The sequence below is a fragment of the Thunnus thynnus genome, chromosome 10 (assembly GCF_963924715.1).
Source record: "Thunnus thynnus chromosome 10, fThuThy2.1, whole genome shotgun sequence".
In the NCBI taxonomy this organism is placed as follows: Eukaryota; Metazoa; Chordata; class Actinopteri; order Scombriformes; family Scombridae; genus Thunnus; species Thunnus thynnus.
The window spans coordinates 15,282,283-15,295,095 of record NC_089526.1 but is presented as its reverse complement, the minus strand read 5'-3'; the positions used below and the strand labels follow the sequence as shown (position 1 = coordinate 15,295,095).

Sequence of the window (12,813 nt, the reverse complement as noted above, 5' to 3'; positions counted from 1 at the left end):
AAATATACACACTCACAAATACATTATTAATGTATGAACAATTTTCACCAACGTACTGACAGGATATTTCCTGTTGAATGTCACCAGTGTCACCATTTAGATTTAGATTATCCTAATCCAGATGTTTTATGTGACATGCCGTCGCTGTTTAAAGCTCTCATTTGTCTCCGAAGTGATTTATAGCTTGAAAATTACTTCGATATTATTATCTCGAGCTCTAATTGGTCAGCAGATGCAAAAATTAAATTATTTAAATTGATTTCTAGCTTCTAGGTTTCTTGCATGGAGCTAACGGGAGAATTAAATTTTCATTTGTTAAATGGGATTGACCAATCATTGTCCAGCTGAAACATAAATATCACAACCATCAAAGCGGCTCAGACTTCATGTCAGCCTCCATCACACTGAAACAGAAACTGTCGCGTTTCTACTGATTTACTGATTTACACCGCAGTGTTGAAGCGTCACACGGGATGTTTTTCTACAATCTGGTGAGTTATAAATCTTTCTCTATTTTACTTCGACTTATCACAGTGAAGCGACTCTACAGTGACCATTTTGTAGGTTAATTAAGAGTTTTAATTCGCCACTGGGACCGTGAAAATGATGAATTCGTGAAAACTGTGCTATTCGGGCTTTTTTGAGACTTCCTCCAAGAAACTTCACTTTTTTGGAAAACTATACAGACATTAAAATTCATATTAACACCTAAATCATCTCTTTGTGTGCACACAACCCTTAAATATACATTCAGGTTCAGTAAACAGTTCAATTTCATGCCCTGTAATTATCCCTGGTATTAAATAAAGCCGTTAAACAACTTAATATCCGGTGGGGTTGTAAGGTGCAGTGTATATTTTAGAGATTTTGTTCCTTTTGGAAAAAGATGTTCAGCTTGTATAACCGACACACATTTTTTTTCCTTTGTAAATCTTTAATATATTGAATGTTTTCTGCAGATTAAACTCAGGTTCTCCGCCATTTTGGTGCACAGAGAACAGGTGGATCAGTGGGAAAGTTCACACACATCTGTTAATGTAAACAGTAACCAAAACATCAAGTCTGAGTGTTTGAAGTGCTGCTGACAAAAGACAACAGCTTTGAAGATGAGGTCAAGGTCAAAGGTTACGTGAAGACAAAAAAAGGCACATAAGCCTTGGAGCACATGTGACATTAAAGTGAAGACACTTGACTTGATGTGTTTCTTTGATCAATGTTTAAACTTGTGAATGGACTGATAGAAGCAGTTATATGTGCCTTTGTGGTTTTGGACATTGTTGGCCAGTGACAGATCGGCTCATTTGTATTTTTAGCTTATCTTTATATGTGTAAATTAATTGTACAGTATAAAACAGAATTGAATACACCTCTGGTCAATATCACTAAAATGTTAGGTAATTACAAATCCTGTCCATTAATATAATTTCTTTGTTTTTAGACAATAGCCAAGAAGACTGAAACCAATTCATTTGAAAAACAAGTTTGACTAATTTAACTATAGTGAAAGATCCATATTTAAGAACGGAAAGCAACAAAAGTCAGCACACCCTTCATTACTTTTTAGTATTTTGTGTGTCGTCTTTATTTTTGATGGCAGAGTTGAACCTGCTAGGCAGCGATGATACCAGTCTCTGTATCTCCTAACCACTGCTGCAACTGTGTTTTGGCTTCTGTTCAGTAGCCGACTGATGGTCTTGTACCTTCTCCATCTTCATGCAGTCTCAAAATCTGTTTTTTTTACTTGTTCATTCAATTCCTCAACATGTGGAGCCATGTAGCATTAGACACAACCCAGGTCAAAACTGAGAAAGTTGTGGTGTTCACAGGTTTTTTTTTATAACTTTATTCAGGCAATTCGTCTTAATTGGAAGTCACAAGTTTAATCATTTTTGTTACATTGATTTTGTACTTTGAGGCCTTTTTTTCAGTTAAGTCTATCTAACCTGTTTGCTTTTAATTACAAATAAGATCAAATATCCTACACTTCGCCCTAAAAATACTACAGTTATTGTAAGATGATACAATTTTGAATCATTTAACATTTTAGTGATATTGCACAGGGTTGTACCGTTATATACTGTATATGTGTACTTTTGTTTGCAAACTCGCTTTCATCAAATTGCTCATTGAAGGACGGATTAGAGTCAAGAGATGAGTTAAACTTTCACCAAGTAAGTTTATCAAAGCAATGTTTCAAAAGATATGTTTTTCTATATTTGGCTCTTTTTAGTCAGTGTAGTTATTTAAAGCACAAATGATGAAAAGTTACTATAATGTGAAGAATAAACTAGTAGATTATTAGAGATCAGAATCATGAAACAGCTTTTTAGAGAGAGCACAGATCCAACATTAGCGAATGTATCAGTGTTGAACAGTGTGAACACAGTGATAAAAGTCAAAAAGTGTGCTTCAGTGCTTGTTAATAACATTTTCAAGACTGTGTGCAACCCGTTTGGAAGCCTGTATGAGTAATGAAATATACCAACAGACTGTAAGATTACTGTGACTGTTTTCAATTGTCAATCATTGAAGGGTCATAACCAGAATTACAAGACCTCAAATGGCCTGTTCGTAAACAAAACATAAACAAAAAATGTTGCATTATTATGAGAGCATTTTTACATCCATGTGGTTTATTTTTCTGTTGAATCTTTGCTCAGTTAGAAAGCTTATTGTCTCCAGTTGTAAAACAGCGAGTTACAAGCCACCATAACTTACAATAAACAGTAATTAGCAAACAGTTATAATTGCCAGTTTAGTCTGAGAGACTGTAGTTTATTTAATCCCCCCTTTCTCTTTCTGTTTTTATCCTGACGAATAAAAAACACCAAACAAGATTGTGTTTTTAACCGTTTCAGGCTGGTTGCTACAAAAGGCATCAGAGTTCCTCGCCGGGATTTCCTCAAAGTCAACGTTAAAAGCACCTGGTGAGGAGTTATTTAAGTCATTTTCACATATTTACTTTATAACTGGCTGAACTGGGAGCAGTCCATATTAATATAAAACAAATGCCCGTACAGTGATGACATCATGAACTACGTGCTGGAGCAGGTCCCGCCGCCTGCGCCTGGTCTCCCGCGACCTCGCTTCTCCCTCTACCTCTCCTCCCAGCTCCAGTATGGCGTCATTGTTGTGTACCACCGACAGTGTGCTATTCTCCTGGGTAAGAAATCATGAACAGGTCAGAGGAGAGAGAGACTTGCTGAGACAGGTGCGCTATTCCTCTGTGTTATCTAACATCAGAGGGGGGTCGACCTTTTGTGTCCTTCCAGAGGAACTTCAGTCCATTATTGGCCAGCTGTTGAAACAGAGGACCTCCCAGAAAATTGATATAGATGATCACAGCAGGTGAGTCCAGGTGTTCCTCATTCACGTTTGCCTGCATTTCCAAACAGAAAGTAACACCTGCTACTTGTTGCTTGTTGTCTCTCAGACAAGCTCTGCTCTTCCCGGATGCTCTGTGTCTCCTGGAAGAGGCAGAAGGAGCTCCAGACCCCTTATTCGGAGTGATGTCCATGCAGGGTGCCATGCCCAGTCCCACTACACTGATACAGGTACCCAAATAACCATGTAAGGAAATGAACACATAGCAGAAGTCTGTAGATGAAGGTAAAGGAAATTCAAAGTGCTCTATGGAAAAAATAAAAGGCATCTAGACAGAATGTAAAAGCAACACAAGACAATATAAAAAGACATTTAAATACAATTAAAAAGTGTTAAATTGGAAATAAAAAATAAGTTAAAATAGAATAAGACAGATAAAACAGCAGTGTAAGATATTAATCAAAGCCTCAAATCTGATTTAGAAAAAGGCAGCAGCAAAGTACAGAAAAGTCTTCAGCCTTGATTTACTGAGAGTTGCAGCAGACCTGCAGTTTTCTGGGAGTTTGTTCCAGATATGTGGAGCATAAAAACTGAGCGCTGCTTCTTCATGTTTATTTTTGACTCTGGGGACAGAAAGCAGACGTGTCCCAGACGACCTGAGAGGTCTGGATGCTTCATAACGTAGCAGAAAGTCAGAAATTGGCCCTGAACCACTCAGTGCTTTATAAACCAACAGTAATCATTTTTTCGACAGACAGGAAGCCGGTGTAAAGATCTGTGAACTGGAGTGATGTGATCCACTTTCTTGGTCTTAGTGAGGACTCGAGCAGCAGCGTTCTGAATCAACTGCAGCTGTCTGATCGATTTTTTTAAGGAGACCTTTAAAAACACTGTTACAGTAGTCGAGTTTACTGAAGATAAATGCATGGAAAAGTTTTTCCAAATCCTGCTGAGACATAAATCCTTTAATCCTTGATATATTCTCAAGGTGATAGTAGGCTGACTTTTCTCTAATGTGGCTGTTGAAATTCAGGTCTGAGTCCTTGACTGCACCAAGAGTCCTGGCTTGGTTTGTGGTTTTTAACATTATCAGATGAAGCTGGGCGCTGACTATTAATCATTCGTATAACAAATAAGTGTCTTCTGGCTGTTCTTTGTCTCTCAGATGGGGCAGGAGTATCTGAGAGAAGCCTCTGCTGAACTCTCTGAACCGACTGCTCCGACCGCTGCGGCTGCTGCTGCTGCAGCACTAGAGAGCGGTAGGATGACTTCATGTGATGGCATCAAAATAATGATCTCTTCAGGGCAGTGGGTCATTGCAGCAGCAGAAAACAAGATGTACTCTGAATGCAAAAATAGAAAAGAAATTCTTAAAATGGTGACTCAGTTACATGATTAACTGTCAGAAAAATGACTGAATTTAATGAAATGTCATTCAAACGGGCTTGAAAATAGAAGTTAGATTATTAAATCACTTGAGAAATATGATATATCTTGAACTAAAGACACAATAATATAATACAAGTATAATAAGTAAAGGAAATGCACATCCAGTTGATCATTATGTCTGAAGCATCACAGCTGCAGAAAGCAGGAGCAGTTAATAAACATCTACCTGTTATAATGTTTCAAGTAAAACTGATTGAGATCAACAGAAATGGTCAGACCACAGTGTTATACGGTTACATGTGTAGTGGATTGTTATTCAGAATGTGTTCATTTGTCCGTTAGCTCTATGATAGTTTGTAACTGTTTGTTTGTGACAAGCTGATCTGTCTCATTGTTAGAAGCTGAAGATTAAATTATTCTTTCATTTGTTTTGCTGGCAAACATGTAAAATACAGTAAACATGAATCTGTGCAATAACTTCAACTGTTAGGTTATTTGCAGCGGTGGAAGAAGTATTGAGATCTTTTACTTAAGTAAAAGTAGCAATACTACAGTATAAAAATACTCCATTACAAGTAAAAGTCCTGCATTTGAAATTTTACTTAAGTAAAAAGTATTACTAACAAAATGTACATAAAGTATCAAAAGTACTCGTGCAAAATTGTCACCATTCAGATTGTTGTATTTATGATATACAGACATTATTTGACTATTTTTACTGATGCATTTACATGTAAGCGACATAGGAGCTCATTTCTATACTGTTGGGTAGTTTTTTTCTATAACAATGCATCATATTTTTTAAGCTCATGATATGTATTACATGGAAAGTCTTTATCTAAAAAATAACTAAAGCTCCTAAATAAATGTAGTGTAGTAAAAAGTACATTATATCCTAGCATTTCCTCCTAGCATAAAATAGAAACACTTAAGTCAAGTACCTCAAAATTGTACAATATTTGAGTAAATGTACTTAGTTACATTCCACAGTTGGCTATTTGTTTACAGTACTTTTACATCTGTTACGATGGAGTTTGAATATGTGTTGATTTACTTTGTGCGTACTTGATGCTGATACAGACGTCTCACTGTGTTGAACACAGCCTGATGATGCATGAAATGCAAATTAAAGAATTTACATTCCAGTGAAAGAAAAATATGCAGAATGCCGGCCATCCACATTATGTGATTATCACATATAATTAAAAAGTCAGCTGTGCGGCTTTACAATAACACACAGCCTAATCACAGCGTGTCCGGAGACGTACTGTATGTCAGGCTGTGTGCAGTGATACGTGCAGAAATGCCAACAGGTCACTGAGAAAGACAGAGCTCCGATTGTGCTAATCCAGGCAGAAATATGGAGCAGCACAGAGCGGAGAGAAACAGGTTGGGTCAGGTCAGAGCGGAGACAGCGCAGAGCCGACCGCCTTCGACAACACCCTCCTAATTGGCCGAGGCTGATGCCGCGGTGTCGGGAAGTGTTGTGTAGCTGGATTTCACTCAGCAGAAGAGAACACTTTAATTGTTGCTTGATGAGCCGTATCCTCGCCTGCTGGCTTCAGCAGCTTGTGTAGCTGTTAAAATACTATTGAGCCTTGTTATTAATGTCATTCATACTTTCTTTTTTTTTGCCAGGCATAACCGCATCTCCAGACAGCATCACCCTGAGAGAGACAGAGCGAGTCGCTATCCCGGCTGCAGAGGTACAGCTGTCAAAAGAATCACATATAAAGACACGTTTGTCTTCACTTCCATCCATCTTTCTGTCCTCTCTTTCCTCTTCTCGATGCTAGTTTGAAGGTGTGGAGCTCGCTGATCATCATCCAGATACTATCGACTTCCTGTTGGCCCAAACGGATCACTTCCCAGAGGGTGAGTGGGAAAACTAAGGCCCCTTTTCTTCTATTAGACAAAAGGGGTTTAAAGGAGAAAGGAAATTAGAAGAGATCATCATCATTTTTTCTTCTTTTTAACCTTTTTCTAACAGGAGATTCAGAGACAGCAAGAGAAGAAGTGAGGCAAGCAGAGCGAGAGACGGAGAGGGAGGGAAGAGAGGGAGAGCCGACAGGATCCACTATCGAGTAAATCATTCAGACTCATGCATGTGGACGCATCAGTTCGAACGCACGCTGATCCACCCTGACTGTGTGTTTCTAACTGTGTCAGGTTACAGCCTACTGCTCTCTCCAGTGAAGAAGCCATTGTGTTGCCTCAGGAAGAGCCAGGCTCGTCCGTGGAGAAGCCCGGACTCCCCACAGACCAGCTGACCCCTGTCTCCATGCCCGCTCTCCCCTCGCCACCATCTGTAGCAAAGGAACGCGTGAAAAGAAGTCTGGAGTTAGAGGTGCCGGCTTTTGTGTCTAAGAGACAAACTTCAGGAGGCTCCTTTGGTAGATGAATGGTTACAGCAAATAATAACAACAACAACAACAACAACAACAACAACAACAACAGACATCCTCCATTAGAGCCAATAAAAAATCTCTAAAGGGGACAATCCTCTATTAAAGTATCCTTTATAAAGGGGTTAAAGTTGTAACTAATGGCTTTAATATTAATCATTTTTACTAATGTTTTATAAAGAAGCTATAAGTCTTTAATAATTGTAGTTTATGGGGTGCTGGGTTGTGATAAATCCCTTTTTCTGGTGTTCATCCTCTCCCAGATGACACATGGATCGCAGGGAAATTAAAGTCACATTAATAAAGAGTCTACAGCTTCTCACTTTCTAATAAGCTGCCATGTTTACAGTTATAAATGCTAATAAACATTTAATAAAAGGTTTTTACGAAAATCCATCTAATCTGCTTTTGTAAATGTTGTTTAAAAAGGAATTTTGGTCCAGTTGCTTTCTTGGGCTTTCTTTATGTTTAAAAGAGCTTTTTGAAAAGCACGTTGAGTTTACGCTTGTCGTATGAAATGTGCTATATGAATAAATTTGACTTGACTTGATTTGAAAAAACAAAGCAAGTGTCGTGCTGGAAGAGGATAAACACTTATAAGTGATCTATAAAGCATTAATAAATCATTTACTCCATGGAGAACAGTGGAGAAAGGAAGGAAGCTGTGAAATGCAAAAAAAAGAGAATTTAATATGTTCAATATCAAATTCTCTCACTTTAATAATATTTCACTTTTTTGCATTTCAGTGTCACAGTAAATAATGTACTATCCATCATTAAAAAGATTAATTGATAAATAATAAAAATAAAAAGTACAAAAAAGGGGTCACACACCCAAATCAGTTAGATTGTTCCTTTTATTTAGTTTTCTTAAACTAACACTGGAGATTTTTTTCGTGCTTTGAACTTGATCGGTTGCACCACAGTTTTTTACATCGTCTTTGTTAACCATTAATAAAACCTTTAGCTACAACTCATAAACCCTTTACTAGAGGGGTCTCATCACAAAATGATACTCAGAATACATTTGACAGACTAGAGTAGAGTTCTTGGTAAATTTACTTCCTCATCCCTCCCGTTCCCAGGATGTGCCTCCCCCAGAGGTGAAGGTGAGGAGGCGGAGGAGGAAGAAGCAGCTGATCTTCTTCGACCCAGAGACGCAGCTCTCCCAGGAGGTGCTGCAGCAGCAGATCGACAACCCTCTGACTGAGACCACGCGTCCCCTCTTCCCTCTGCCGTCTTCTCACAGGAGGCTCCCCGCCGCTGAGCTCCTCAGCAACCCCTGCACCTGTCAGTAAAAGACCTGTAAAAAATACAATAATGCTCAATAAAACACCAGCTAAAGGTTTTCAGTTACTCTGGCTGATATAGTCAGGTTGAAGCCAGGTGGAGCTGAGAATTATATAATGTCACCAAACTCTCTTGTGTCAGATATCACTCCTTATTTACTTTATAGACCCTATATTGGTCATTTATCTGTCTGAATTATGTGTAAATTTATCTACTTTATCGTGCCCTCAAAAATTCCACAATGCCAACAATCCCACAACGTAATTTGCCACATTTTACACTTGTAATGAACATTTTGTGACTCCACAACTTACAGTGATGATGCAAAATGATGATAATTAGTAAGTGTCTAAAATCTCACTTTACGGCCCGCTATTGACTAAACTATTGAGCGTCTATTATCTAGGGAGTAGTGAATATGTGAATAGTGTGATTTCAGACACTGCTTATGTACTAATAACAACAGATCCTTTTCATATGTCACATGTCATAGAAGACATTTTGACACGTCACAGCAGGTAAAGCATATGTAATATATGTAAATATGTAAATAATAAAATTAAGGATCGCTGAATTCTATTTAGCTCCTTAAGTTTCAGGATCCTGATATCATGCATGCTGGCTCGCTGTCACACGGTCATGACTCACTGGGACACTTAAATAGAACGGAGCCATCGTTAATGTTATTAAAAACAACTAATAAGTCCAAATGTCTACTGTGAAAAGGGCCTAAGATAACAGGTGCAGTAAAGCTAATAGGAGCGTCAGGGAAATGTCAGCCAAGCTGTCAAAGAAGGGCTTTAATCAGGCAACTTAAGTGAAAACACCTGCGTGGGGAGGGGGCAGTGGATGTGCTGAGGCTCACATATCACATATCTTAGATTAGTAACTGTACATGTTGGGCTGAAGTAAAGAACAAACACATCTTTAAAGTCCAAACTCATATTTATTTGTGTAGAAGTATTAATTATCAGACTGGTAGAAGAATTTTGAAATCAGCATGTGTGTAATATTGTCAAATCAATCGTGATTACGTTATATAATTACCATAAACAAGTATAACCGTGGTTAAGAGGATTGACCTTCATTCCATGCTAGGACTATATCCCCGGCTCCTCCAGTCCGCATGCTGAAGTGTCTTTGGTCAAGATAGTGAAACCCGAAATGCTCCCAGTAGCTGCGCCATCAGTGTGTGAGTGTGTGTTTGTGTGTGTGTGGTTGAGCACAGAAACATTGTGGGGCGCTTTGGACAGGAAGCGCCGTATCGCTGATGAGCAGGTTCAGTGTATGAATGTGTGTGAATGGGTGAATGTTGGCATGTATTGTAGAGCGCTTTGAGTGGTCGATAAGACTAGAAAAGCACTATGTAAGTGCAGTCATTTACCATTACTTTAACCATTAAATACATTATAAAACATTTTAGGTAAAAATAGAAGTACGAGGACAGCTTTATCAGTGCAACTCGGTCCATTTAAACACCACCACAAAACTGGGACAGCAGTAATACATCATATGACTCTTTCCTTTCTTATCACTCCTCCAAGCTAAACAGCTACAGATAATATATAAAGTGTTATGTTGTTCCTATAAAAGCACAAAAATTTGATTTTAAACTATGCAGTGTAGGTTATATAGTTACCGTTCCTTTAAATATGTCCATGATTACAATAAACACCATTAAGATAATCTACATTTCACTCTAATGTTGCTCTAAATTACAACCATCATTCCCACAAACATGAACAGCAGGTTTCCTGTTTTGTGCCATAAATCAGTTTTGTCTTATGCTATAAATCAATTCAGCAGATTCCTGTGAGATCAAACTCAGTGGCACCAAATATTAAATGTGAATGAAAAGACGCGGCTAATCTCATTATTTTTATTGATGCCGGTGCCTCTAAGTAATTGTAATAATTCATTGAAGTAAAGTTAACATGTCATTTCAATTCTTCTTTTTCCCCCGACTTCTCATACTCATCTGCACCTGCTGCTATTTTCAAGGACGTGACTTGAGTAACCTTTTTAAAAATAAACCACAAATCTATTTTTTCCCCCCTGCAGTCTTGCCTGAAGAGGTGCAGTTTCTATGGAGACAGGCTGCGACTGTCACGCCTCTCTCTGGCTTGGACCTGCAGGTCGGGGAGAGAGGGCCCGAGTCCACAGACTCTGAGAAGGAAAGAGAGCGTGAGATGGTTGAGATGGCTGAGATGGCTGAAAGAGAGGAGAGACATGAGCTCAGCCCCAAGGAGGTGGGGAAGGGTGTTTGGTTTGGGAATATTTGTGGAGACATTTTGTACCAGGGGAGGACAGGAAATGTCACAAGATGAATAACTATCTGTGTCTGTGTGTGAATACAGGTCCCTAGAGACTTGGCAGAATCAGAGATGTTTGGTATTTCAGGTAAAAAACCACAAGATTTCACCAATACATCAAAAATTTCACAACTCATGCCACATTTTGGATTTAAATCAATTGGCTGGGGGCGGCTTGTTTGTGTTTACCTGAGGGGTGAAATTGTTGTCCTCAAAGTGCTGTACGTGCGTTCAGCATGAGTTTAAGTGGTTGGTTCCTTCACAGGAGGGTGGCTCAGGTCAGGGGTGGGGGTTAGGCATGTGTCACTTTTGGTTAAGGGTTAGGGCAAGCCTCCAGAGAATGAATATAAGCGAATGCAGTGTCTTCAAACGTCTGCTGAACCAGAGTGTGTGTGTGTTTGTCAAGGCCATGATTCATTGATACTGGAGGGCTCCGACCAAAGGGAGGGGTCTCGAGAGATTTCCCCCATATACACATCAGAGAGAGAAGGGTAAGTAATAAATAAAGATATATAGAGTGACTATATGAGTGTGGTCATGTTTACAAGCACGTGTGTGTGTGTGTGTGTGTGTGTTGGCAGGTCCACTGTCTCCAGATCCACACTGCAGGACATCCCAGAGGTGATGGAGGACATGCAGGGGAGAATGTTAGCAGAGTCTCCGGGGTAATGACAGTGCAAGTCTGCATTTTACCTGAAATATTAGAAACTCAAGAGTTTGTTTTATGTGATCTTTGCATTTATTTTGGTGCGCAAACAGGAATACATTACTCGTGTGTGTCTCTAGGTTGATGCCGGTGTTGGCTGAGCACGAAGTAGCACCTGTGCTGTTTCAGTCTCTTCTGCCGCCAGACGCCGACCGCAGAGCTGTCAGCAACATTTTTCACAAGCTTCTGGGTGAGGGCATCAATTTCAGTAATCATCAAATCTTCCCATTACTCGTGTGTTGAAATTGTGGTCATGTTGCAGCATCAGCGCCAAAGGAAACTCTTTAATCAATATGTGGTTGGTGAGTTATGAGATCTGACTTTCAGTTTAGAAAAAAAGTCTGAGTCAGGGCTTTGAAAGTACCAAATGGTGTCACTAGTGGAAGCTTTAATAATGGGAGGGAGGTGGGAAGAAGATGAGTGATATTGTTGGTGTCTGCAACACTTGGACTTGGACAACACACTGGAGGATAACGTACAACAGTTCATAGAAAAATAATACAATTTCAAAAAAAAGATAATTTACCCAATTTTAATATGAGCTTATTTTTCATCAAACTCAACTGTCAGTTTGTTTGATTTTAAGTGTATGGCTTTTAAAATGTTCTATGTATGTGTGTCTTTTGTGTGTGTGTGTGTAGAGATTTTATCAGCCAGGAAGGTGCGTGTGGAGCAGGACATGCCTTATGGGGACATCTTGATATTACCTGGACCGAACGACGAAGAGGTGCATCTGACTTAGTGACATGAACTCAGTCACTCAGGTCCCCATAAACCACCAAAACAAACATTACTGTTCAGCCTGAAAGAGGATTATTTGGTTGTTTCAAACAGTGTCACACAAATGAAATAGTGGTTCATAAGATTTGCTGTTGGTATGTCTTGTTGACATGTTTAAAATTTAATAATTTAATAAGATTTTAAAACGTTTTACCTGATGTTTATATCACATAAAATTTCCATAAGCATGGTTTTACATCATCGGTCCATTTATGATATGTTGTATCAACTATATGGCATTTCAGATAAATATTTTAACAGTTTTTATTGTTATATTTTTTCATACTTTTAATGACCTCACTTCATGTTTTTCTGTACTGAAAGAAACAGTGATGTGTCCCTTTTAGAGAACTACAAAATAAACATTTTATGATGATCTCTGTCAGTTATTTCTGTAAAGAAAACATGCACTGTATATTGAAAAGTATTTGTGCTATGCAGTGGAGGACAGGTGTGGCAAAACATATTGCAGGGGTTAAGGAGGTGCAAGGAGGAGAGTAAGTAAGTTGAGTGAAACTGGATCTCTCTCCCCTCCTCCTCCTCCTCCTCCGACTCTTCGCCCTCCTTTAGTCCCCCTGACCACATCTTGATTCTACTCTCGAGACTT

The 12,813-nt window shown here is 38.9% G+C and overlaps 1 protein-coding gene across 1 annotated transcript; it reads left to right on the top strand.

The window, feature by feature from the left end:
- Positions 1-135: 135 nt before the first annotated feature.
- Positions 136-12,555, top strand: LOC137190669 (meiotic recombination protein REC8 homolog). The gene is made up of 18 exons (XM_067600192.1): positions 136-140; positions 414-491; positions 2,859-2,927; positions 3,021-3,163; positions 3,273-3,348; positions 3,434-3,554; positions 4,490-4,583; positions 6,352-6,419; positions 6,510-6,588; positions 6,704-6,797; positions 6,883-7,060; positions 8,204-8,408; positions 10,470-10,657; positions 10,766-10,808; positions 11,127-11,211; positions 11,302-11,385; positions 11,507-11,616; positions 12,068-12,555. Exons 1-18 carry the CDS (start codon positions 136-138, stop codon positions 12,166-12,168), a joined length of 1,821 nt encoding a protein of 606 aa, XP_067456293.1. The 3' UTR covers positions 12,169-12,555.
- Positions 12,556-12,813: the final 258 nt, after the last annotated feature.